This window comes from Petromyzon marinus, chromosome 60 (assembly GCF_048934315.1).
Source record: "Petromyzon marinus isolate PM22_M1 ecotype Great Lakes invasive population chromosome 60, UKy_Petmar_22M1.pri1.0, whole genome shotgun sequence".
Taxonomy (NCBI): Eukaryota; Metazoa; Chordata; class Hyperoartia; order Petromyzontiformes; family Petromyzontidae; genus Petromyzon; species Petromyzon marinus.
Genome location: NC_133726.1, coordinates 2,276,446 through 2,304,193, shown reverse-complemented (window position 1 = coordinate 2,304,193; position 27,748 = coordinate 2,276,446). Strand labels below are relative to the sequence as shown.

General features: G+C 53.2%; 1 protein-coding gene and 1 long non-coding RNA gene across 2 annotated transcripts in view; one reads left to right on the top strand and one right to left on the bottom strand.

The window, feature by feature from the left end:
* KLHL32 (kelch like family member 32) overlaps positions 1-27,748 on the bottom strand; it is a 45,150-nt gene that overhangs the window by 3,085 nt on the left and 14,317 nt on the right. The window contains exons 5-12 of the mRNA XM_076053256.1: positions 23,579-23,794; positions 17,711-18,136; positions 14,860-15,070; positions 13,944-14,021; positions 9,440-9,618; positions 7,068-7,281; positions 2,780-2,838; positions 602-794 (exon numbers count right to left, since the gene is read on the bottom strand). Of these exons, the coding sequence (XP_075909371.1) occupies positions 602-794; positions 2,780-2,838; positions 7,068-7,281; positions 9,440-9,618; positions 13,944-14,021; positions 14,860-15,070; positions 17,711-18,136; positions 23,579-23,794 (1,576 nt within the window). The remainder of the gene's footprint in view (positions 1-601; positions 795-2,779; positions 2,839-7,067; positions 7,282-9,439; positions 9,619-13,943; positions 14,022-14,859; positions 15,071-17,710; positions 18,137-23,578; positions 23,795-27,748) is intronic.
* LOC142905974 (uncharacterized) lies at positions 5,045-6,332 on the top strand. The gene is made up of 3 exons (XR_012929999.1): positions 5,045-5,562; positions 5,624-5,823; positions 5,916-6,332. It is a non-coding gene; the product is annotated as an uncharacterized LOC142905974 (long non-coding RNA).

Genomic DNA, 27,748 nt, shown 5'->3' with positions numbered 1-27,748 from the left:
TTCGCCACTGACTTTGGCGGGATTCAACTCGGTTCACCGCGATAGCGCGAAGCGTGCTAGCCACTGCGCCACCGCTCCCCGCCCGCACGAACTAGCACGCACTAACACATGAACCATAATCATAATAATACGATTCTCGAACGACTGAAGTTGACACTGCACCCAACTCGACCCCACCCCACTGCACTCCACCCTACCCTACCGCAATGCACCCCACCGCACTCCACTCCACTGCACCCCACTGCACTCCACCCCACTGCACTCCACCCCACCCCACTGCACTCCACCCCATTGCACTCCACCCTACCCTACCCCACCGCACTGCACTCCACCCCACTCCACCCCACTGCACTCCACCCTTCTCCACTGCTCCCCACTCCACCCCATCCCACCCCACACCACTCCACCCCAATGCACTCCACCGCACTGCACCCTACTGCACTCCACCCCACTCCACTCCACCCCACCCCACTCCACCCTACCCCACCGCACTGCACCGCACTCCACCCTTCTCCACCCCACTCCACCCTACCCCACCCCACCCTTCTCCACTGCACCCCACCCCACTGCACCCCCCCCCCCCGCCCGGAGACACCGGCACCTGTGCTGAGAGCGGCGGTGCAGCGCGTCCACTGGTCGGTGTCCAGGCAGTAGCGGTCGATGTGCCGCACCATGACGCGGTCGTTGTTGTGGTCCAGGTCGTTGCCTCCGAGGACGTAGAGCCGGCGGCACACCGCCGCCATCGAGTGGTAGACGCGCCTCTGGGGCATCGCGCTGCACGCGGCCCACACATCCTGCCGTCACGGACCGGGTTGGCGGGGGGGGTTAGAGGAGGAGAGAGGAGCGGGCGGGGGAGGAGGGGGCGGAGAAGGAGGAAGAGAGAGAGGAGGAGCGGGGGAAGAGGGGAGGAGGAGAGAGAGAGGAGGAGTGGGGGAAGGGGGGAGGAGGAGGAGAGGGAGAGGAGGAGCGGGGGAAGAGGGGAGGAGGAGGAGAGAGAGGAGGAGGAGAGAGAGAGGAGGAGCGTGGGAAGAGGGGAGGAGGAGGAGAGAGAGGAGGAGTGGGGGGAAGAGGGGAGGAGGAGGAGAGAGAGGAGGAGCGTGGGAAGAGGGGAGGAGGAGAGAGAGAGGAGGAGTGGGGGGAAGAGGGGAGGAGGAGGAGAGAGAGGAGGAGGAGAGAGAGAGGAGGAGCGTGGGAAGAGGGGAGGAGGAGAGGGAGAGGAGGAGCGGGGGAAGAGGGGAGGAGGAGAGAGAGGAGGAGCGGGGGAAGAGGGGAAGAGGAGAGAGAGGAGAGAGAGAGGAGGAGCGGGGGAAGAGGGGAGGAGGAGGAGGAGAGAGAGACTTTTGACGTTTGAGCCACTTTTATTGCTGCCAGCGGCAACATCGCTGGAGCAGATTTCGATACGAAACGCACAAAGTCACCGGCGACAAATAACCAAACACAACAAAGAAAGCCACTCGCTGCACAACGTGGTGCTGTACGGGGCACGTGGCGCCGCCGTACGCGGCACGCGCAACACAAAGACGTCACGTGGTGGTGGTCGTGGTGGTGGTCGTCGTCGCGCCCGCCACGACCGAGCACGTTGGAAGGTGAAAAGGAGGGTGCCGTTGAGTGAGAGGAGTGGGGAGGAGAGGAGGGCGAGGAAGAGAGGGGAGGAGGAAGCAGGGAGGAGATGGCAAGAAGAAGGAGGAGATGGGAAGAAGGGGGAGAGAGCGGGGGAGAAGGGGCCAGAGAGTAAGAGGACGAGGTTAAGTAGAGGAGGAGGGAGGATAAAGGAGTCGGGGAGGAAGAAGGGATGAGATAGGAGGAAGAGGAGGAGGGAGGGAGCAGGGAGAGAGGAGGGAGGAGGGATATTGAGGTCTCAAGCGTGTTCCATGAGCCAGGTGAGAACTTCAGTGACCAGGATCGAGTCCCCCGTTTGCAGGCGTGGCCCGGGTGACCCAGGGCTTCACTACAGATGGGGCTGAGCTGACGTGGGTCTGACCTCCAGAAAATATTAATCATAAAATAATGATTTAAAGCTTTCGTGACTGCAGGGATTCATATTCTTGGTTCTTTCGGTAAAGTCACGTAGAAGGGAAACAATAAAATAATATTGTTTTAGATTTTTATTATTTCACTGTTTACCCTTCTACGTGACTTTACCGAAAGAACCAAGAATAATAAAATAATGATTACGGTAGGGGCCAGCCCATGGCTTCCCAGAGTTCACTCCGCATGCCTCACCGAATGTAACTATGATTCGGGTAGGTGGGTACTTGGTTAGTATATGAGGTATGGTTATGGTGTTGGGAGTGTTTGGGTGTTGGGGTCGGTGCTAGGGCTGTTGATTATGATACAATAGCTCAGGCTCCACTGAGCTATATAGATATTCTTCAGAAGCAAACCTGGTTACCACAAATCATAGCTCAACTAAGTGGCTTGTCATCAGCAGCCAAACACGCTTAAAGTCGTGACGTCGATTCTACATGTGGAGGTAAAAATTGGAGGACCCGGAGAAAAATCCACGCGACAATGGGGGGAGACACAGCAGGCGTCAGGGTCGGGATGGAACCCACGACCTCCTGTACACCAGGCGAGGTAGTTAACATCTCCTAGCCACCGTGATGATGATGAGAGAGACACGCAAACTCCAAATATACAGCAGCAGGCATCAGGGTCGGGATGAAACCCACGACCTCCTGCATACCAGGCGAGGTAGTTAACATCTCCTAGCCACCGAGGCGCCCACAACGATAGAGTTCAGGCTGTGGTTGGCAGCCAGCAAAGGGAACGTGCTCACCAGCGCGGGGTCGTAAACCAGCAGCGAGTTCTGGTACTGGGCAGTGTTCGTGACGCCACCTGTGGTGAGTGGAAGGGTGACACACACACAGCAACGCGCACACACACACAGCAACGCGCACACACACACGCAGCAACGCGCACACAACACACAGCAACGCGCACACAGACACGCAGCAACGCGCACACACACACAGCAACGCGCACACACACACGCAGCAACGCGCACACACACACAGCAACGCGCACACACACACAGCAACGCGCACACAACACACAGCAACGCGCACACACACACAGCAACACGCACACACACACACACTGAATACAAACAGAGACAAGGGATCCCCCCCCGTGGAGCCTTAACAGACTGTTGCTGTTAGCGAGCAGCACCTACGATGGAGCTGCACACGAGGGGGTGGGTGGCCAGCACCACGCCCTGCCGCCTTTGTCTCCTCAGTGTCAATGCTTACACACCACACCGGGTACTCATTTTAAGGCTGAGTCGACCTAGGGGAGGCCCAGGGACCGGTTCAGATAATCGTCACCGGTGTTGGCCGTGAGCGTGAATCGAACTCGGCTCGCAGGGTTTGTAGCGCATCACGCTAACCGCTACACTACCGCTCCCCACAAGACAAAGATCCCCCGTATAGCCTCATTGGTGCCAACCAACAGCACTTGCCCCAACCTTGTACACGCGCAGACACACAGACACACATCTATATATGGTGTACACACACACAGACACACACAACAACAACCGCCATTCGCCACTAAGTGGCGGTAACGTCACCACGATGCTTGTGCCAGGCCATGTGCACCTTGAGGCCACGTGAAGTGTCGAACGCCCGCTGGCAGGTCACGGGGCAGACCCAGGTGCCACGGGTGGACTGACTGAGATGACTGGCTGATGCACCACCTGTGCCCCCTACTGTGCCAACCTGCTGTGCTTTAGCCACCCGGCGCTCCACTCGTTGTGAGCGTCGCTCTTCCGCCCTCCGTTGTTGTTGGAGGGCGACTGCCTCCAACTGCCCAGTAGCGTCCTTCACGAGCCTCCTCCACAGAGGCCGATCTTGACACCGCTGGTACCAGTCATCGGCAAGTCCACTCAGCTCCACGTCCTCCTGTACCACATCACTCCATCTCTTCTCTCGCCCGTGCCGCGCCCGTTTAGCCCCCTCGATCCGGCCGAACAAAAGCTGTTTCGGCATGTGGTAGCTGGGCATGCGGGCTACATGACCGAGCCAGCGCAGCCTTGCCTGCCGGAGGAGCTCACCGATGGGACTTTGTCCAGATCTTTCAAGGATATGTGAGCTCCTCACACAATCCAGCCTGGTTAAACTCAAGATGGACCGTAGGCAGGCTAGCCTAAATGTTTTTAACCGGCGAAGATGTTCCATTAGGGGGGTCCACGTTTCGCAAGCGTAGAGAAGGGAGGGAATGACCGTGGCCAAGAAGACCTGAAGCTTAGTGCGGAGCGACAGACCAGGTAGCTTCCACACAGCATTACGCAACCGATGAAAAGATATTGCCGCTCGACTGATTTGGAGTGAAACCTCTGCTGTTAAACTGGAGCTGGTCATAAGCACACTGCCCAGGTATGGGAAACTCTCCACTCTCTCCACAACTGCCCCATCACCGATTAGGAGTTGTGGGGGTGGAGTGTCCGATGGTACAAAATACCCAGGCAGGTGCTTAGTTTTGGTAAGGCCCCATCTATTAGTGGCATGTTCCAGTCTCAGCAGCAGCATCTCCAACTCCTCTGAATAAGCAGCTATTACCAAATCATCGGCATACATAACGTGGTTGAGCAATAGGGAGCCATCCCTTGACCGCACCCGGGCATCGATCAGCCTCCCATTATCTCTGTACCATATGGAGATTCCCCCGGTACAGCTATTGAAGGCTTCACGAACTACGTGGTCAAGATAGATGTTAAAAAATGTGGGAGCCAGAGGACATCCTTGTCGCACCCCAAGGTGAACAGGGAATGGCTCCGACTCCTGGCCACGTAGTTTTACCCAGGTCCGATCACCATCATGAAGGTCCTTAATGATCGTGAGCAGGGGGTCAGGGACTCCAAAAGCACGAAGAACAACCCAGAGCCCAGGCCTACTGATGGTATCATAGGCCTTGACCAGGTCAATAAAGAAGAGATGTAGGTCTTGTTGGAATTCCCTACACCTCTGCTGTAACAGACGGACATAAAATATGGGATCTGTGCAGGATCGCCCTTTCCTGAAACCGCATTGGGGCTCCGCAAGCCTCTCCTAAGCGTGCCTGGCAAGGCGCTGTTGAATAATCCTTGCCAGGACCTTTCCCGGCACACTGAGGAGTGAGATGCCCCTGTAGTTGTTAGTCTGTGCGGTCCCCCTTCTTAAAGAGGGGGACCACCAGGGCATCCTTCCAATCCTGCGGAACCCGTCCAGTGGTCCAGACTGTTGTTATGATGTCTGTGCACAAACGCCACCCTCCCTCAGCATTTCGCTTGGGAGATCATCACACACACACCTACACTCGGTATGTTTTACGGGAGAATGCGAAGGGAACTTCCGTGGGTTTCTAAAGCCCTGGGGATGGCTCTGAGTTTGTGATGAAGAAGGGAGTGGGAGTCTCGAGCAGTGGAGAGGGGCAGTGGCTGAGCAGCGCCGGGCAGGTGAGGTGCACCGCGCACAGGTGAGCTCTGAGCAGGTGAGCCCTGAGCAGGTGAGCTCTTGAGCAGGTGAGCTCTGAACAGGTGAGCTCTTGAGCAGGTGAGCTCTGAGCAGGTGAGCTCTTGAGCAGGTGAGCTCTGAGCAGGTGAGCCCTGAGCAGGTGAGGTCTTGAGCAGGTGAGCTCTGAACAGGTGAGCTCTTGAGCAGGTGAGCTCTGAGCAGGTGAGCTCTTGAGCAGGTGAGCTCTGAGCAGGTGAGGTCTGAGCAGGTGAGCTCTGAGCAGGTGAGCTCTTGAGCAGGTGAGCTCTTGAGCAGGTGAAGTCTGAGCAGGTGAGCTCTTGAGCAGGTGAGGTCTGAGCAGGTGAGCTCTGAGCAGGTGAGCCCTGAGCAGGTGAGCTCTTGAGCAGGTGAGCTCTGAGCAGGTGAGCCCTGAGCAGGTGAGCTCTTGAGCAGGTGAGCTCTGAGCAGGTGAGGTCTGAGCAGGTGAGCTCTGAACAGATACGTACACACCAAAGACGAAGATCCCCCTTGTAGCCTGTAACAGACTGTTGGGGCAAGTGCTGTTAGCGAGTAGCATGAAGGCCGGTACTGTGGCACACGAGGGGGTGGGTGGCCAGCACCACGCCCGGCCACCTTTGTCTCCCCAGTGGCGATGTTTCCACAACCCAGTGGGGCAGGATGAGGTATTCGTCACTGATGTTGGCCGTGAATAGAGATCGTGTGGCCGAGTTTGTAGCGCAGTGTGCTAACCACTGCGCCACCGCTCACTACACAAAGATCCCCCGTATAGCTTTAACCGACTGTGAGGTTTGTCATTTAAACAAAACATGCCAATAAGTTACTGCTTCAGCCCACCGGCGTGTTGGAGAGTAAATCCACAAAATTTACAATGTGAGTAGTACAACGTTTCGCTGGTAATTACATCCAGCATCATCGGGCGATTTGCCAGAATATTCGTACGCAAATTTTAAACGTTGTGGATTTACTCTCCAACACACCGGTGGGCTCAGGTTCTAAACCGATTTCCGCGTTTCCTTTACGTGACAAACCCTTACCGGCCGTGTCGGGTGACGAAGGGTTGCGACACGTGCCCATTCACGCGATCCAACCTGAAAAACCTTCATTACGAATTACATCGGTCGCGAAAGCCCCTACTACTTATTCTTGGTTCTTTCAGTAAAGTCACCACATAGAAGGGAAACAATAAAATAATAAAAATATAAAACAATTAAATTCTCACGACATTTCGACTGCAACACAAGCAATCATCATCAGGTGTGAAAACCACACGCATAAGGGAAACAATAAAGTAATAAAAATATAGAAACAATAAAATTATCACGACGTTTCGACTGCAACACAAGCAATCATCATCAGGTGTGAAAACCACATCAGGTGTGAAAACCACACCTGATGGTGATTGCTTGTGTTGCAGTCGAAACGTCGTGAGAAATTTAATTGTTTTATATTTGTATTACTTTATTGTTTCCCTTCTACGTGATTTTACCGAAAGAACCAAGAATATGAATCCCTGCAGTCACGAAAGCTTCAAACCCCCTACTACTTGTTACACCGTTGACAGACCGTCGGGGCAAGCGCCGTTAGCGAGCAGCGCCCGCCAGGGCCCAATCTTACCCGACACCCAGAGGCGCCCGTCCGCCACGCACCCGGCGTGGCAGGAGAGCGAGCGGTCGAAGGGGCGCACGAAGCTCCACGTGTCGGCCTCGGGGGAGTAGCGCTCCACCGTGGGCAGCACCTGGCGCAGCTCGTTACGCCCGCCGGCGGACATCAGCTGGCCGCCCAGCGCCCCCAGGACAAAGTGCTCGCGGCAGTTCCGCATGGAGGACACCTGCAGGGCGGTGGTGGGGTAAGGAGGCGGTGGTGGGCGGACAGAGGGTGATGGTGGTGGGGAGAGAGAGCGGTGGTGGGGAGAGATGGCGGAGGTGGGAAGAGGGGTGGGGAGAGGGGAAAGATCGAGGGAGAGAGTGCGTATAGGGGGAGGGGTGGTGGAGAGAGAGTTTTGAGGGATGGCAGAAAAATGGAGCGGGAGGATGGGAGATAGTGTGGGACCCACAGACTAACACTGTAGCCACAGACTCATATGGGAAGTCACTGACTAACACTGTAGCCACAGACTTATATAGGAAGTCACAGGCTAACACTGTAGCCACAGACTTATATAGGAAGTCACAGGCTAACACTGTAGCCACAGACTCATATAGGAAGTCACAGACTAACGCTGTAGCCACAGACTCATATAGGAAGTCACAGGCTAACACTGTAGCCACAGACTTATATAGGAAGTCACAGACTAACACTGGAGCCACAGACTTATATAGGAAGTCACAGGCTAACACTGAAGCCACAGACTCATATAGGAAGTCACAGGCTAACACTGTAGCCACAGACTTATATAGGAAGTCACAGGCTAACACTGTAGCCACAGACTTATATAGGAAGTCACAGGCTAACACTGTAGCCACAGACTTATATAGGAAGTCACAGGCTAACACTGTAGCCACAGACTTATATAGGAAGTCACAGGCTAACACTGAAGCCACAGACTTATATAGGAAGTCACAGACTAACACTGTAGCCACAGACTCATATAGGAAGTCACAGGCTAACACTGTAGCCACAGACTCATATAGGAAGTCACAGGCTAACACTGTAGCCACAGACTTATATAGGAAGTCATAGGCTAACACTGTAGCCACAGACTCATATAGGAAGTCACAGACTAACGCTGTAGCCACAGACTCATATAGGAAGTCACAGGCTAACACTGTAGCCACAGACTTATATAGGAAGTCACAGACTAACACTGGAGCCACAGACTCATATAGGAAGTCACAGGCTAACACTGGAGCCACAGACTCATATAGGAAGTCACAGGCTAACACTGTAGCCACAGACTTATATAGGAAGTCACAGGCTAACACTGTAGCCACAGACTTATATAGGAAGTCACAGGCTAACACTGTAGCCACAGACTTATATAGGAAGTCACAGGCTAACACTGTAGCCACAGACTTATATAGGAAGTCACAGGCTAACACTGAAGCCACAGACTTATATAGGAAGTCACAGACTAACACTGTAGCCACAGACTCATATAGGAAGTCACAGGCTAACACTGTAGCCACAGACTCATATAGGAAGTCACAGACTAACGCTGTAGCCACAGACTCATATAGGAAGTCACAGACTTACACTGTAGCCACGGACTTATATAGGAAGTCACAGACTAACACTGTAGCCACAGACTCATATAGGAAGTCACAGGCTAACACTGTAGCCACAGACTTATATAGGAAGTCACACACTAACACTGAAGCCACAGACTCATATAGGAAGTCACAGACTAACGCTGTAGCCACAGACTCATATAGGAAGTCACAGACTTACACTGTAGCCACGGACTTATATAGGAAGTCACAGACTAACACTGTAGCCACAGACTCATATAGGAAGTCACAGGTTAACACTGTAGCCACAGACTTATATAGGAAGTCACAGACTAACACTGTAGCCACAGACTCATATGGGAAGTCACTGACTAACACTGTAGCCACAGACTTATATAGGAAGTCACAGGCTAACACTGTAGCCACAGACTTATATAGGAAGTCACAGGCTAACACTGTAGCCACAGACTTATATAGGAAGTCACAGACTAACACTGGAGCCACAGACCCATATAGGAAGTCACAGACTAACATTGTAGCCACAGACTCATATAGGAAGTCACAGACTAACACTGTAGCCACAGATTCATATAGGAAGTCACAGACTAAAACTGTAGCCACTGACTTATATAGGAAGTCACAGACTAACACTGTAGCCACAGATTCATATAGGAAGTCACAGACTAACACTGTAGCCACAGACTTATATAGGAAGTCACAGACTAACACTGTAGCCACAGACTCATATAGGAAGTCACAGACTAACACTGGAGCCACAGACCAACAGACAGAGGTGCGGTGCGGTGCAGACAAAGGCACCATTATCCAGGTGTTGCTGCGCGGGTCGTAGCGGTAGACGTCTCGCACGGCGCGGTGGTCCACCTCCCCCCCCGCTACGAAGAGGAAGCCGCCCAGCACCGCGACGCTGTGGTGGCTGCGGCCGCTTATGAGGCAACCGCGGTCCCGCCACTCCCACGCCCCTCCGGGTACAGCTGCACCTGCGCAGTCATCACCGTCATCACCGTCATCACCATCATCACCGACACCTACACCAGCACCGTCATCACCATCATCATCACCGACACCTATACCAGCACCGTCATCACCATCATCATCACCGACACCTACACCAGCACCGTCATCATCATCACCGACACCTACACCAGCACCATCATCACCATCATCGCCACAATGAACACCGATACCTACACCAGCACCTGCATCATCATCATCGCCACCATGAACACCGACACCTACACCAGCACCTGCGCCAACCACCACCATCATCACCATCAACACGGATACCTAAACAACCACCACCATCATCACCATGTACACCCATGCTGATGTAGTGTAACAGCGCCGGCTGGTGGACATCAGCGGCAACTGTGGTGGACAGACAGTACGACGCCGGTGAGCGTGTGTACGGGTGTGTTGACGGGTCGGAGGAACTGGGGCAAGGGTCTCGGAGGACCCTGTCTGGGAGCCCCTGGAACCTGCTAGTGGGTTCGAGAAGGGAGGCGTGGCCAGGGCGGAGCCAGGCCGTGCTGGTAGGATAGAAGGAGCCGAGAGCGGGCGGTCGAGGCTGCCGGGTTCTGGGATTGGATTCGTCTCGTCGTAGCTGCCGCCTTCGCTCGATATTGCGCTGCCAGATAGTTAATAATAGGGTTTTTACCCTTTTATCTGGAAACAAAACTGATACCTTTTTTTACAAGGGATCATGTCTTGCATTAACCACAACACTTGCGGTCAAAATGCAAGCAAAAAGACAACATTGATAATGTATTAGCACTGTCCTTGAAATTGATTGGTCCACACCCGAGACAGCTTTCCTTAGAGCCCAGTCTCACATGGTTGGTGTTGGACCAGATGACGCCAAAAGGCGCACAACTCAAAGTTGCACAACTCAAAGGAGTTTACAATAATAGGGTTTTTTCTGACAACAAAACTGAAACCTTTTTACGAGGATTCATGTCTGCATTAACCACAATACTTGCAGTCAAAATACAAACAAAAAACATACTATGATAATATATGATGCATTGTCCTTGAAACTGATTGGTCCACACCAGAGACGGCTTTCTTTTGAGCCTCGACCCAATTGGTGCTCGACCAGAGGATGCCAAAAGGCGTACAGCTCAAAGACAATGCCACTATCAAAGTAATGAGGGCTCGGGGTGAGCATCTACATCATTAGACCTCCTTTGCCAGTACCAAAAGGAGTTTACATATCAACAGAGGAATTTAGCATGTTGATGACATGCAGATATGGGGGTTAGTTACTCCTTGTGGAATGTGTAGGTGGTGGGGGGGTCTAAAAGTCATATTATGCTACGTATTATGTAGGATTAGCAAATACCCTACTACCATACAATAAACCGATGTGAAAAAACTAAATATTAACGACATCAATATAATCAATGTACTCAATATACTCTCCAATAAGCTGAGCTATTAACATTAAGTAACTGGGTATACACTACACTATATAATGACCAGCATATAGTAAACTGATACAAAAATAAAAAGGTTAAGCGACGGTAGAGAGCGTGCAGGCGAGAGCGTGAATGTTCTAAATAAAAGGTGCCTCCTACAAACCTCGTTTCAGAATCATTGACACTACACCTACACTAACAATATTATCACAACCCCTATCGACACCAACACTATCAACATCTACAGCAGCACCAATACAGCCACCATCAAAGTGTGCAACATCAGCACGGACACCAGAATCAGTGTGTGCAGCGTCAAAACAACTGCAGCGTCAACACGACTATAGTTTACATCAACAGGTACCCCATCACCACGTACACCTGCACCAAACCAAATAGCCATCAGTTACATCGTAAAATACCGTCACCAGCACCAGACCCAACCGGCATCGCACACCGTACAACCACCATCACACGCCAGTACAACCAGCGTCACACGCCAGTACAACCAGCGTCACATGCCAGTACAACCAGCGTCACACACCAGTACAACCAGCATCACCACCAGTACAACCAGCGTCACACACCAGTACAACCAGCGTCACACACCAGTACAACCAGCATCACACACCAGTACAACCAGCATCGCACACCAGTACAACCAGCATCACACGCCAGTACAACCACCGTCACACACCAGTACAACCAGCGTCACACGCCAGTACAACCAGCGTCACACCAGTACAACCACAATCACACACCAGTACAACCACCATCACACACCAGTACAACCAGCGTCACACACCAGTACAACCAGCATCACACGCCAGTACAACCAGCATCACCACCAGTACAACCAGCGTCACACACCAGTACAACCACCATCACAAGCCAGTACAACCAGCATCACACGCCAGTACAACCAGGATCACACACCAGTACAACCAGCATCACCACCAGTACAACCAGCGTCACACACCAGTACAACCAGCGTCACACGCCAGTACAACCAGCGTCACACCAGTACAACCAGCATCACCATCACTACAACCAGCGTCACACCAGTACAACCAACATCACACACCAGTACAACCAGCATCACACACCAGTACAACCAGCGTCACACACCAGTACAACCAGCGTCACACCAGTACAACCAACATCACACACCAGTACAACCAGCGTCACACACCAGTACAACCAGCGTCACACACCAGTACAACCAGCGTCACACACCAGTACAACCAGCGTCACACACCAGTACAACGACCGTCACACACCAGTACAACCAGCATCACACACCAGTACAACGACCATCAGACACCAGTACAACCAGCGTCACACCAGTACAACCAACATCACACACCAGTACAACCAGCGTCACACACCAGTACAACCAACATCACACACCAGTACAACCAGCATCACACACCAGTACAACCATCGTCACACACCCAGTACAACCAGCATCACACACTAGTACAACCAGCGTCACATACCAGTACAACCAGCATCACACACCAGTACAACCAGCATCACACACCAGTACAACCACACACACCAGTACAACCAACATCACACACCAGTACAACCAGCATCACACACCAGTACAACCAGCATCACACACCAGTACAACCAGCGTCACACACCCAGTACAACCAGCATCACACACTAGTACAACCAGCGTCACATACCAGTACAACCAGCATCACACACCAGTACAACCAGCATCACACACCAGTACAACCAGCATCACACACCAGTACAACCAACATCACACACCAGTACAAACAGCATCACACACCAATACAACCAGCATCACACACCAGTACAACCAACATCACACACCAATACAACCAGCATCACACACCAATACAACCAGCATCACACACCAGTACAACCAACATCACACACCAGTACAACCAGCGTCACACACCAGTACAACCAGCATCACACACCAGTACAACCAGCATCACACACCAGTACAACCAGCATCACACACCAGTACAACCAACATCACACACCAGTACAAACAGCATCACACACCAATACAACCAGCATCACACACCAGTACAACCAGCATCACACACCAGTACAACCAGCATCACACACCAGTACAACCAACATCACACACCAGTACAACCAGCGTCACACACCAGTACAACCAGCATCACACACCAGTACAACCAGCATCACACGCCAGTACAACTAACATCACACGCCAGTACAACCAGCATCACACACCAGTACAACCAGCGTCACACCAGTACAACCAGCGTCACACGCCAGTACAACCAGCGTCACACGCCAGTACAACCAGCGTCACATACCAGTACATCCAGCATCACACACCAGTACAACCAGCGTCACACACCAGTACAACCAGCATCACACACCAGTACAACCAGCATCACACACCAGTACAACCAGCATCACACGCCAGTACAACCAGCATCACACACCAGTACAACCAGCATTACACACCAGTACAACCAGCGTCACACACCAGTACAACCAGCATCACACACCAGTACAACCAACATCACACACCAGTACAACCAACATCACACACCAGTACAACCAGCATCACACACCAGTACAACCGCCATCACACACCAGTACAACTAGCAAACAAAGACGGTCACCACATCGCGCGCTTACAGATGTAATTCTGCGGCCGACTGGAACGCTCTTCCTTGCGCTAAGCCACTGGAGCTATACACTTTTAAATTAATCATCTAGATTGACAAACTAATTTCTTTACAACTGTTTGTTGTTGTGTTTAGTTTGTTGTCCTTCCTCCCGCACCTCTGACTAGCGCAGTTGGCTAAGTACGGTACGAAAAAACATTCAACCTGCACACACTGCACAAACACAACCACCACTACCTCCAAATCCAGTAGCACCACCACCACGGCCGCCACCTCCTCTTGTCTCCCTCACCCGCCCCAGACCGACGTCCACACCTAAGGGAAACGAAAATACACAATCTGTATTAGTCCGGCAGATGCCAATGTCAGAATCATAAATCTTTGTTTGGACTGCAGGAGGAATCCGGTGAGCTGTGAAGCTCTTTTTGCACAGATGTCCCGTTGTGCAGCGCCGGCGGCTAGGAGATGTTAACTACCTCACCTGTTATGCAGGAGGTCATGGGTTCGATCGCGACCCTGACGCCTGCTGCTGTAGAGTTTGTGTGTCTCTCTCTCATCATCATCAAGGTGGCTAGGAGATGTTAACTCCCTCACCTGGTATAGTAAAACCTTGGATTGTGAGCATAATTCGTGCCAGAAACGTGTTTGTAATCCAAAGCACTCGTATATCAAAGCACTCGTATATCAGTTGAGATCACGTAATGCTCGGCAGACAAAGCGTACACGTACACTGCTCTTATTGCAAGACCTTCGCCCGTTTATCAAATTCATATTCATTTAAAAGTTTTGCTCATCTTGCAAAACACTCGCAGACCAAGTTACTCACAATCCAAGGTTTTACTGTATGCAGGAAGTCGTGAGTTCGATTCTGACCGTGATGCCTGCTGTATATTTGGGAGTTTGCGCGTCTCTCTTTATCATCATCCTCATCATCACGGTGGCTAGGAGATGTTAACTCCCTCGCCTGGTATGCAAAAGGTCATGAGTTAAATTCCAACCCTGACGCCTGCTGCTGGATATTTGGAGTTTGCGTGTCTCTCTCTCTCTCCCCGTAGTCGCGTGGATTGTTCTCCGGGTCCTCCGGTTGTCCCCTCCACATTTACAATCAACGCCGCACGTTTAGAGTATTCGGCTGATATAAATGTCCAAATACCTCCGGAGCCGCCGCCGCCGCCCTCCTCCTCGTCGTCGTCGTCGGCACGCTCATCGTCGTCGTCGTCTTCGTCGTCGCCGCCGCCGTCAGCATCGCTGCTGCCCTGGCGGCCGAAGCCGTCGCCCACCGGTCGCGTCCTCGTCCGGATGAGGTAGCGGATCTCGGACGCTTTGCTGGCGTCGCGCTTCTTGCCTCCGACCACGTGCAGCACCTTGCGTGGAGAGGAGCGGTTCTCTACGTGAGTCTATGGGTCTCTGCGTTGAGTCTATGGGTCTCTGCGTTGAGTCTATGGGTCTCTGCGTTGAGTCGATGGGTCTCTGCGTTGAGTCGATGGGTCTCTTTGTTGAGTCTATGGGTCTCTGTGTTGAGTCGATGGGTCTCTGCGTTGAGTCGATGGGTCTCTGCGTGAGTCGATGGGTCTCTTTGTTGAGTCTATGGGTCTCTGTGTTGAGTCTATGGGTCTCTGCGTGAGTCTATGGGTCTCTGCGTGAGTCGATGAGTCTCTGCTTGAATCTATGGGTCTCTGCGTGAGTCTGTGGGTCTCTGTGTGAGTCTGTGGGTCTCTAAGCAAGTCTATGGGTCTCTGTGTGAGTCTGTGGATCTCTAAGTAAGTCTATGGGTCTCTAAGTAAGTCTATGGGTCTCTAGGTGAGTCTATGGGTCACTATGTAAATGTGGGTCTCTATGCGAGTCTATGAGGTCTCTGTGTTGAGTCGATGGGTCTCTGCGTGAGTCTGTGGGTCTCTGCGTGAGTCGATGGGTCTCTTTGTTGAGTCTATGGGTCTCTGTGTTGAGTCTATGGGTCTCTGCGTGAGTCTATGGGTCTCTGCGTGAGTCGATGAGTCTCTGCTTGAATCTATGGGTCTCTGCGTGAGTCTGTGGGTCTCTGTGTGAGTCTGTGGGTCTCTAAGCAAGTCTATGGGTCTCTGTGTGAGTCTGTGGATCTCTAAGTAAGTCTATGGGTCTCTAAGTAAGTCTATGGGTCTCTAGGTGAGTCTATGGGTCACTATGTAAATGTGGGTCTCTATGCGAGTCTATGAGGTCTCTGCGTGAGTCGATGGGTCTCTGCGTGAGTCTGTGGGTCTCTAAGTAAGTCTATGGGTCTCTAGGTGAGTCTATGGGCCTCGAACCGAGTCTCTTTGTTGAGTCTATGGAAAAAAGTATTTGATCCCCTGCTGATTTTGTACGTTTGCCCACTGACAAAGAAATGATCAATCTATAATTTTAATGGTAGGTTTATTTGAACAGTGAGAGAGAGAATAACAACAACAAAATCCAGAAAAACGCATGTCAAAATATTTATAAATTGATTTGCATTTTAATGAGGGAAATAAGTATTTGACCCCCTCTCAATCAGAAAGATTTCTGGCTCCCAGGTGTCTTTTATACAGGTAACGAACTGATATTAGGAGCACACTCTTAAAGGGAGTGCTCCTAATCTCAGCTTGTTACCTGTATAAAAGACACCTGTCCACAGACGCAATCAATCAGATTCCAAATTCTCCACCATGGCCAAGACCAAAGAGCTCTCCAAGGATGTCAGGGACAAGATTGTAGACCTACACAAGGCTGGAATGGGCTACAAGACCATTGCCAAGCAGCTTGGTCAGAAAGATGACAACAGTTGGTGTAATTATTCGCAAATGGAAGAAACACAAAAGAACTGTCAATCTGCCTCAGCCTGGGGCTCCATGCAACATCTCACCTCGTGGAGTTGCAATGATCATGAGAACAGTGAGGAATCAGCCCAGAACTACACGGGAGGATCTTGTCAATGATCTCAAGGCAGCTGGGACCATAGTCACCAAGAAAACAATTGGTAACACACTACGCCGTGAAGGACTGAAATCCTGCAGCGCCCGCAAGGTCCCCCTGCTCAAGAAAGCACATATACATGCCCGTCTGAAGTTTGCCAATGAACATCTGAATGATTCAGAGGACAACTTGGTGAAAGTGTTGTGTCAGATGAGACCAAAATGGAGCTCTTTGGCATCAACTCAACTCGCCGTGTTTGGAGGAGGAGGAATGCTATGACCCCAAAAACGCCATCCCCACCGTCAAACATGGAGGTGGAAATATTATGCTTTGGGGGTGTTTTTCTGCTAAGGGGACAGGACAACTTCACCGCATCAAAGGGACGATGGACGGGGCCATGTACCGTCAAATCTTGGGTGAGAACCTCCTTCCCTCAGCCAGGGCATTGAAAATGGGTCGTGGATGGGTATTCCAGCATGACAATGACCCAAAACACACGGCCAAGGAAACAAAGGAGTGGGTCAAGAAGAAGCACATTAAGGTCCTGGAGTGGCCTAGCCAGTCTCCAGACCTTAATCCCATAGAAAATCTGTGGAGGGAGCTGAAGGTTCGAGTTGCCAAACGTCAGCCTCGAAACCTTAATGACTTGGAGAAGATCTGCAAAGGGGAGTGGGACAAAATCCCTCATGAGATGTGTGCAAACCTGGTGACCAACTACAAGAAACGTCTGACCTCTGTGATTGCCAACAAGGGTTTTGCCACCAAGTACTAAGTCATGTTTAGCAGAGTGGTCAAATACTTATTTCCCTCATTAAAATGCAAATCAATTTATAACATTTTGACATGCGTTTTTCTGGATTTTGTTGTTGTTATTGTCTCTAACTGTTAAAATAAACCTACCATTAAAATTATAGACTGATCATTTCTTTGTCAGTGGGCAAACGTACAAAATCAGCGGGGGATCAAACACTTTTTTTCCCTCGCTGTATATAAACATTCTGATGAAGGGCTTGTCTTGCTACCGCTTACCACCGTTACGCCCCCTTCCCTACACCCCCCCTCTCCCCGCCGCCGCGGCCGCGGCCGCCGCGTCTCACCATCCCGCGGTGACGTAGCCGCGACTGCGCCGTCTGCCGCACGGGCTGGGCGTGCTCGTGGGCGTGGTACGCCAGCGCCTCCTCCACCAGCAGACGGCACGACGATGAGGAGGAGGGTGACGACGAGACAGGGAAGCGCGTCGCACCGCCGCCCCGGTTCTCGCCCGTTGCTCCTTCGGTGTTGCGGGCGCCGTTTCTGGCGGCGACGGCGGCGTTGTTGTTGGTCGGCGCGCCGGTGCCGCCGGCGCCGGTTTCGCCGGCGTCGGCGGGGCCGTTGCCGTTGGCGTCGTCCATGGCGATGGCTCGGGGCAGCACCATCGCCCGGAGCACCACCGGGTCGAGCAGGGCGAGGCGGACGCACGACAGCGCCTCGCTGGCGCGGGGCAGGCGCGACGTGGGGTCGTGAGACAGCCAGCGCAATGTGAGCTGGGACGCGTGGCGGAGGGGGGGGGGGGGAGAGATTAAAGTCGTGGTCATGCGCCAAAAACGTACGTGTGTGTTGTGCGTGTGTGTGACGTGTGTGTCGTGTGTGTGTTATGTGTGTCATTTGTGTGTGTTGTGTGTCGTGTGTGTCGTGTGTGTGTGTGTCGTGTGTGTGTCGTGTTGTGTGTGTAGTGTGTGTGTGTTGTGTGTGTGTCATGTGTGAGTGTGTGTATTGCGTGTGTGTGTCGTGTGAGTGTGTGTGTGTCGTGTGTGAGTCCGGTAAAACAACCCCCTACCTCCTCGCGGTGCCGGACGGGCAACTCTGTCGTGGACAGTGCTGTGGGGGGAGGGACAATTCCGATTGGCCTCTCCCCTCATAGCGTCTGTGACAACCACAGTGGCTAAACGGGGGTTCTGGATGGGTGCGAGGAGCTGGTAACCCCTCCACCTTCAAAAAATTACCACTAAACCACAAATTAAATATGTAACTAATAAGCTTGTGACGGAGGCCCCGGGGGGGCAGGCGTCTATGATGTCTCCTGGCCAAACCCCAATTGGTGGAGCCAGGAGATTGAATCTTTACCCTCGGGGCTCCTCCAGAAACAACGAAAAGCCACTTCGTGTGGCCATGTGGAATGTTCGAACGCTCACTGCGGAGGAGAGGCTGCCACTCCTGTCGGGAGCTGGACCGGTACCGCCTGGATCTATGCGGCATTCAGGAGGTCCGGTGGACCGGCTCTGGCTCCTGCCACCATGAGGGGTGGACAGTCCTCTACTCGGGGCAGCAGACTGCCAAACAACAGGATGTGGCTCTTCTTTTCAACAAAAGAATGAAGGGGGCGTGGGAGCGTGGCGGTGAGGTGTGGGAAGCTGTAAGCCCTAGGCTACTTTGGGCTCGCCTTCCCATCAACCGGAGGCGAGGAGTGGTGGTCGTGGTTACTTATGCCCCCACCGAAGACGAACATGCGTGGAGGGATGCAGGCAAAGCCGATGAGTCAGATGCCTTCTATGACCTCCTGTCACCGGTGCTGGCTAAAGTGGCCCCTCGGGATAGATCATCTTGTTGGGTGACTTCAATGCCCGAGTTGGTCATGATGCTGGCACCTGGTCTGGAGTGATTGGAGGGCATGGGCCAGATCATCTCAATAACAACGGTAGGAGGCTGCTAGATTATTGTGCAGCCCATGGGCTTGTAATTACCAACACGCTGTTCTGGCATCGGCGCATCCACACAACATCATGGATGCATGCCGGAACCCAGCAAGAACATCTGCTGGACTACATAGTGACGGACCAGCGGATGCGAGCCCATGTCCTTGACACCAGGACCTACCTTGGAGCTGATCTGCCCTCTGACCATCGACTAGTCATCTGTAAGATGCGCCTGCCATTCTTCCACTCCGGTGGTGGGTGTACACCCAGGACCCCATTCCAACCTAAAGTGGCCTGGTCTCAGTTATCTGATGAAAGTTGCAAGCGAGAATTTCATCATCGCTTGCGACTGGGGTTGGCATCGTCCCTCACTCCTCCTGATGTCGAGGGTAAATGGGTGAGGTTTAGGACTGTGACTCATGCAGCTGCAATGGCTGCTTTGGGTACGTGGTCCAGACCTACCCAGAGACCCTGGCTGACAGACGAGGTGTTCAGGATAGTTGAGAAAAAGCGACAGGCCCACTCTCATCGGCTACAGCATCCCACGTCAGAGAATGAGGAGGCTTACTGCAGCCTTCGCTCGGAGGTTCGGAGAGCTGTGAGTCGCTGCAAGGATGAGTGGTGGTCGCGGGTTGCTGAGGAGATGGAGTCTGCCTCAGTGGCCCGCGATCACAAATCTCTATTTAACTCCATCAAAAAAGTAACCTGCAGCGCCACACCAATTACCATCATTAGGGGAAAAAACGGTGATCCAATCTCTGACCCCCAGGAACAGGTTTGCAGATTTGTTGAGCATTTTTGTGAGGTCCAGGGGGAGGGGAAATCCCTCAGCCAGGAAAACATCGTGGCACAAAGTGGAGATGACCCTGCTGAGGCTGCAGTGCCTCAAATATTGAAAGAAGTCACCCCCTGTGATTGGCTGGCTGAGGTGCCATCTGTTGAGGAAGTACTGAAGGCGATCCGGAGTCTGAGACCAGGAAAGGCACCGAGTAGAGATGATCTCCCAAGCGAAATGCTGAGGGAGGGTGGCGTTTGTGCACAGACTGCCCTATATGACATCATAACAACAGTCTGGACCACTGGACAGGTTCCGCAGGATTGGAAGGATCCCCTGGTGGTCCCCCTCTTTAAGAAGGGGGACCGCACAGACTGTAACAACTACAGGGGCATCTCACTCCTCAGTGTGCCGGGAAAGGTCCTGGCAAGGATTATTCAACATCGCCTTGTCAGGCACGCTGAGGAGAGGCTTGCGCAGCCCCAATGCGATTTCAGGAAAGGGCGGTCCTGCACGGATGCCATATTTTCTGTCCGTCTGCTACAGCAGAGGTGTAGGGAATTCGAACAAGACTTACATCTCTGCTTTATTGACCTGGTCAAGGCCTATGATACCATCAGTAGGCCTGGGCTCTGGGTCGTTCGTCGTGCTTTTGGAGTACCTGACCCTCTGCTTACGCTCATTAAGGACCTTCATGATGGTGAGCGGGCGTGGGTAAAACTACGTGGCCAGGAGTCAGAGCCATTCCCTGTACACCTTGGGGTGCGACAAGGATGTCCGCTGGCTCCCACATTATTTAACATCTATTTTGACCACGTAGTTCGTGAAGCCTTCAATAGCTGTACCGGGGGAATCTCCATTTGGTACAGATATAATGGGAGGCTGATCGATGCCCGGGTGCCGTCAAGGGATGGCTCCCTATTGCTCAACCACGTTATGTATGCCGATGATTTGGTAATAGCTGCTCATTCAGAGGAGGAGTTGGAGATGCTGCTGCTGAGACTGGAGCGTGCCACTAAGAGATGGGGCCTTACCATCAGCCCCACCAAAACTAAGCACCTGCCTGGGTATTTTGTACCATCGGACACTCCACCCCCACAACTCCCAATCGGTAATGGGGCAGTTGTGGAGAGAGTGGAGAGTTTCCCATACCTGGGCAGTGTGCTTATGACCAGCTCCAGTTTAACAGCAGAGGTCTCACTCCGAATCAGTCGAGCGGCAATATCTTTTCATCGGTTGCGTAACGCTGTGTGGAAGCTACCTGGTCTGTCGCTCCGCACTAAGCTTCAGGTATTCTCGGCCACGGTCATTCCCTCCCTTCTCTATGCTTGCGAAACGTGAACCCCCCTAATGGAACATCTTCGCCGGTTAGAAAAATTTAGGCTAGCCTGCCTACGATCCATCCTGGGTTTAACAGGCTGGATTGTGTGAGGAGCTCACAAATCCTTGAAAGATCTGGGCAAGGTCCCATCGGTGAGCTCCTCCGGCAGGCAAGGCTGCGCTGGCTTGGTCATGTAGCCCGCATGCCCAGCCACCACATGCCGAAACAGCTTTTGTTCGGCCGGATCGAGGGGGCTAAACGGGCGCGGCACGGGCTAGAGAAGAGATGGAATGATGTGGTACAGGAGGACGTGGAGCTGAGTGGACTTGCCGATGACTGATACTGCGGTGTCAAGATCAGCCTCTGTGGAGGAGGCTCGTGAAGGACGCTACTGGGCAGTTGGAGGCAGTCGCCCTCCAACAACAACGGAGGGCGGAGGAGCGACGCTCACAACAACGAGCGGAGCGCCGGGTGGCTAAAGCACAGCAGGTTGGCACAGTAGGGGGCACAGGTGGTGCATCAGCCAGTCAACTCAGTCATCTTAGTCAACCCGTGGCACTTGGGGGTCTGCCCCGTGACCTCCTGCCAGCGGGCATTTGACACTTCACGTGGCCTCAAGGTGCACATGGCCTGGCACAAGCGTCGTAGTGACATCACCGCCACTTCGTTGCGAATGGCGGTTGTTGTTGTCGTGTGTGAGTGTGTGTGTTGAGAGGCTTGCGGAGCTCCAAGGCGGTTTCAGGAAAGGGCGGTCCTGCACAGATGCCATATTTTCTGTCCGTCTGCTACAGCAGAGGTGTAGGGAATTCCAACAAGACCTACATCTCTGCTTTATTTACCTGGTCAAGGCCTATGATACCATCAGTAGGCCTGGGCTCTGGGTTGTTCTTCGTGCTTTTGGAGTCCCTGACCCTCTGCTCACGATCATTAAGGACCTTCATGATGGTGAGCGGGCCCGGGTAAAACTACGTGGCCGGGAGTCAGAGCCATTCCCTGTACACCTTGGGGTGCGACAGGGATATCCTCTGGCTCCCACATTATTTAACATCTATTTTGACCACGTAGTTCGTGAAGCCTTCAATAGCTGTACCGGGGGAATCTCCATTTGGTACAGATATAATGAGAGGCTGATCGATGCCCGGGTGCGGTCAAGGGATGGCTCCCTATTGCTCAACCACGTTATGTATGCCGATGATTTGGTAATAGCTGCTCATTCAGAGGAGGAGTTGGAGACGCTGCTGCTGAGACTGGAGCGTGCCACTAAGAGATGGGGCCTTACCATCAGCCCCACCAAAACTAAGCACCTGCCTGGGTATTTTGTACCATCGGACACTCCACCCCCACAACTCCCAATCGGTGATGGGGCAGTTGTGGAGAGAGTGGAGAGTTTCCCATACCTGGGCAGTGTGCTTATGACCGACACGTGTGTACGTGTGTGTGTGTACGTGTGTGTCGTGTGTTTCGTGTGTGAGCGGTAGTGTAGCGGTTAGCGCACTGTGCTATGAACCTGGCGACCCAGATTCGATTCCCGCTCACGGCCAACACCAGTGACGATTATCTGAACCGGTTCCGGGCCTCCCCTAGGTCGACTCAGCCTCAAATGAGTACCTGGTGCCATGTGCTCGCTAACATCACTTGCCCTTACAGTCTGTTAAGGCTAAATGGAGGATCTTTATCTTTGCTGTGTGGGGAGCGATGGCGTAGCAATTAGCCCACACGAAAAGCAGTTCTCAAGAAATTAGTTTCCAATTTAGTATAGTGGTGTAATGTTTGGTGTAGTGTGTCATAGTGTATACCATACAACACTACTATGCAGTACACTACACACAACTATACACGACACAATACACTACACTATACACTACACTAATATTCTGCCCACGGATTCCGCTCTTCATGCGAGCACCATCAACCACTCTCAGTCTGTCTCTCTCCATCTATCTCTATCTCTCTGTCTCTCAGTGTTTCTCTCTGCCCCTCTCTCTTTGAGTTTCACTCTCTCAGTGTCTCTCTCTCTCTGTTTGTCTCTCTCTCCCTGTCACTTTCTCTGTCTTGCTCTGTCTGTCCCTCTCTCTGTCTCTCTCTCTGTCCATCTCTCCATCTCTCCATCCCCGTCTGTCTCTCTCTATCTCTCTCTCCGTCTCTCTCTCTCTCGCACCATCTCCCACTCCGTCTGCCCGTCTCTCCGTCGGCTCACCAAGAAGAGGTCCAGCTCCGAGAAGTTCGTGAGCGAGTCGCTGCGCAGCACGGCGCCGAGCAGCGACAGCGGCAGCGCCATCACATGGAGGGGGCGTGAGCGCAGCAGCGAGCGCAGATTGCGCTCCACGAAGCGAGCGAGCGCCGTCTGCAGGCCCGGCAGGCTGTAGGTGTCGGCGAGCCAGTGCATGAACTCCAGGTTCTCCAGCGTCACCTCCTGCAGGGGGCCAGCGGCACCGCCGTCAACGCCGCCGCGACCGCTACCGTCACCGCCATCGCCACCGCCGCCATCGCCACCGCCACCATCGCCACCCACCGCCATCGCCACCGCCACCATCGCCACCACCGCCATGGCCACCGCCACCATCGCCACTATTGCCACCGCCACCATCGCCACCATCGCCACCATCGCCATGGCCACCGCCACCATCGCCACTATTGCCACCGCCACCATCGCCACCACCACCATCACCACCATCGCCACCGCCACCATCACCACCACCGTCATGGCCACCGCCGCCATCGCCACTATTGCCACCGCCACCATCGCCACCACCATCGCCACCACCGCCACCACCACTACAACCACTGCCACGGTGATCGCCATGATGAGTTTATCCCGAAGGCCTTCACGCCCGCAGTCGCGATTCGCAATCCGTTTCATTTTCAGACCGGGGAATCGTTGCTTCGGCTGGGGCAGGAGGAATGCGGCGAGCTACGATTGCCCGCTACCACGGGTGTCCGGTAAGGGGGGGGGGGGGTGTGGTGGGGTCAAGTGAGTTTATACGAGCGCGGAGAGAAGAGCGGGAGAGGGGCCCGAGATGCAGGAAAGGTTAAGCGAGGTCGCTACCCCTACTATGATCACCCAGGAACGTCTGTTCTTAACGCTGGTGACATCACTCCACATCGACCAGCCCACCTCATTAATAATCATGAGCAGGTGACGTCCTCCAAATAGACACCTTCCCCCCCCCTCACTAATAATCATGAGCAAGTGACGTCACTCGCCATCGAACAGCCTCCCTCATTAATAATCATGAGCAGGTGACATCCTCCACATGGACACCCCCCCCCCCCATTAATAATAATTGGCGCCCTTACAAACTGCACACGCACTAATGCAATGAATATATCACGTCGCGGTCCGATTTTCGCTTGCAAGTTTAAGATTTACTGCAATACAGCCGTCCTTGGACGGGCAATATGGCGAGTGAATCAATGCTAGGCATGGCCTTGTTCAGGTTGCGCGAGCACGTAAGTTCGTGTCGATGTGTCAACACCAAAGGGTTCCAACCGTGGGGCGTGAACGCCGCACCTCGGCGAGTCTACGGGTCCCTGTGGGAGTCTACGGGTCTCTGAGCGAGTCTACGGGTCTCGGTGCGAGTCTACGGGTCTCTGAGCGAGTCTACGGGTCTCTGAGCGAGTCTACGGGTCTCTGTGCGAGTCTACGGGTCTCCGTGTGAGTCTACGAGTCTCTGTGCGTGTCTACGGGTCTCTGTGCGAGTCTACGGGTCTCTGTGCGAGTCTACGGGTCTCTGTGCGTGTCTACGGGTCTCTGTGCGTGTCTACAGGTCTCTGTGCGAGTCTACGGGTCTCTGTGCGAGTCTACGGGTCTCTGTGCGAGTCTACGGGTCTCTGTGCGAAACTACGGGTCTCTGTGCGAGTCTACGGGTCTCTGTGCGAGTCTACGGGTCTCTGTGTGAGTCTACGGGTCTCTGTGCGAGTCTACAGGTCTCTGTGCGAGTCTACGGGTCTCTGTGCGAGTCTACGGGTCTCTGTGCGAGTTTACGGGTCTCTGTGCGAGTCTATGGGGTCTCTGTGTGAGTCTATGGGGTCTCTATGTGAGTCTATGGGGTCTCTGTGTGAGTCTATGGGGTCGCTATGTGAGTCTACGGGTCCCTGTACGAGTCTACGGGTCTCTGTGCGAGTCTAGGGGTCTCTGTGAGAGTCTACGGGTCTCTGTGCGGTCTTACGGGTCTCTGTGCGAGTCTATGTGTCTTTTTGCGAATCTAGGGGTCTCTGTGCGAGTCTATGTGTCTTTTTGCGAGTCTACGGGTCTCTGTGCGAATCTAGGTGTCTCTGTGCGAGTCTAGGGGTCTCTGTGAGAGTCTACGGGTCTCTGTGCGAGTCTACGGGTCACTGTGCGAGTCTACGGGTCTCTGTACGAGTCTATGGGTCTCTGTGCGAGTCTACGGGTCTCTGTGCGAGTCTAGGGGTCTCTGTGAGAGTCTACGGGTCTCTGTGCGAGTTTACGGGTCTCTGTGCGACTCTACTGGTCTCTGTGCGAGTCTACGGGTCTCTGGGTGATTCTACGGGTCTCTGCGAGTCTACGGGTCCCTGTTGCGAGTCTACGGGTCTCTGGGTGATTCTACGGGTCTCTGCGAGTCTACGGGTCTCTGTGCGATCTTACGGGTCTCTGTGCGAGTCTATGTGTCTCTGTGCGCGTCTACGGGTCTCTGTGCGAGTCTACGGGTCTCTGTGCGTGTCTACGGGTCTCTGTGCGAAACTACGGGTCTCTGTGCGAGTCTACGGGTCTCTGTGTGAGTCTACGGGTCTCTGTGGGAGTCTACGGGTCTCTGTGTGAGTATATGGGGTCTCTGTGTGAGTCTATGGGTCTCTGTGTGAGTCTATGGGGTCTCTGTGTGAGTCTATGGGGTCTCTATGTGAGTCTACGGGTCTCTGTATGAGTCTCTGTACGAGTCTACGGGTCTCTGTGCGAGTCTACGTGTCTCTATGCGAGTCTACGGGTCTCTGTGCGAGTCTACGGGTCTCTGTGCGTGTCTACGGGTCTCTGTGCGAAACTACGGGTCTCTGTGCGAGTCTACGGGTCTCTGTGTGAGTCTACGGGTCTCTGTGGGAGTCTACGGGTCTCTGTGTGAGTATATGGGGTCTCTGTGTGAGTCTATGGGTCTCTGTGTGAGTCTATGGGGTCTCTGTGTGAGTCTATGGGGTCTCTATGTGAGTCTACGGGTCTCTGTATGAGTCTCTGTACGAGTCTACGGGTCTCTGTGCGAGTCTACGTGTCTCTATGCGAGTCTATGGGTCTCTGTGCAAGTCTACGGGGCTCTGTGCGAGTCTACGGGTCTCTGTGCGAGTCTACGGGTTTCCGTGCGAGTCTACGGGTCTCTGTGTGAGTCTATGGGTCTCCGTGCGAGTCTACGGGGTCTCTGTGTAAGTCTATGGGTCTCTGTGTGATTCTATGGGTCTCTGTGCGAGTCTACGGGTCTCTGTGTGAGTCTATGGGTCTCTGTGCGAGTCTACGGGTCTGTGTGAGTCTACGTGTCTCTGTGCGAGTCTACGGGTCTCTGTGCGAGTCTACGGGTCTCTGTGCGAGTCTACGGGTCTCTATGCGAGTCCACGGGTCCCTGTGCGAGTCTACGGGTCCCTGTGCGAGTTTACGGGTCTCTGTGTGAGTCTACAGGGCCCTGTGCGAGTCTACGGGTATCTGTGCGAGTCTACGGGTCTCTGTGCGAGTCTACGGGTCTCTTTCCGAGTCTACAGGTCTCTGTGTGAGTCTACGGGGCTCTGTGCGAGTCTAGGGGTCTCTATGTGAGTCTACGGTCTCTGTGCGAGTCTATGGGTCTCTGTGCGAGTCTATGGGTCTCTGTGCGAGTCTACGGGTCTCTGAGACCTCGGTGTAATCTCTGTGGCTGTGCGACTGAAACCCAGAGTGTAACTCAGACTCTCGGAGGTGCCGGCTCAGGACCTCTGACCCCTGGAGTGACCCAAACATTCCACAGATACCTGAGCAGCTCTCCTTCCTGACCAGGAATGAAACCGAAAACTTTAATACTTGTTATTTTACCCAGGTGTAAGGCCCCCACTGAGCATCTACGTAGCTCAATTTCAGAAGGGACCTGGCCATCACGAATGACAGCTCAACGAAGTGGGATTACCACCACCATCATCATCACGTGGAAATGTATAGCAGCAACCAGGCACTCTAAACTACACACATTTTTTTTTCCCTCGCGAATTACGATGACGTATCGGCATCGATGTCGCTATGACGACAGTAATTATTATGATGATGATGATGAGTTGGCAATGGTTGAATCTGGATGTCCTTTGCCTCAAGGGTGGGAGGGGGTCATTATGGCCGTGCCAGAGACACTGTGCCAGCACTGCTGAGATCTGAGGTTCAAGCTCCAGCTCTGGGTCTCTCTCTCTC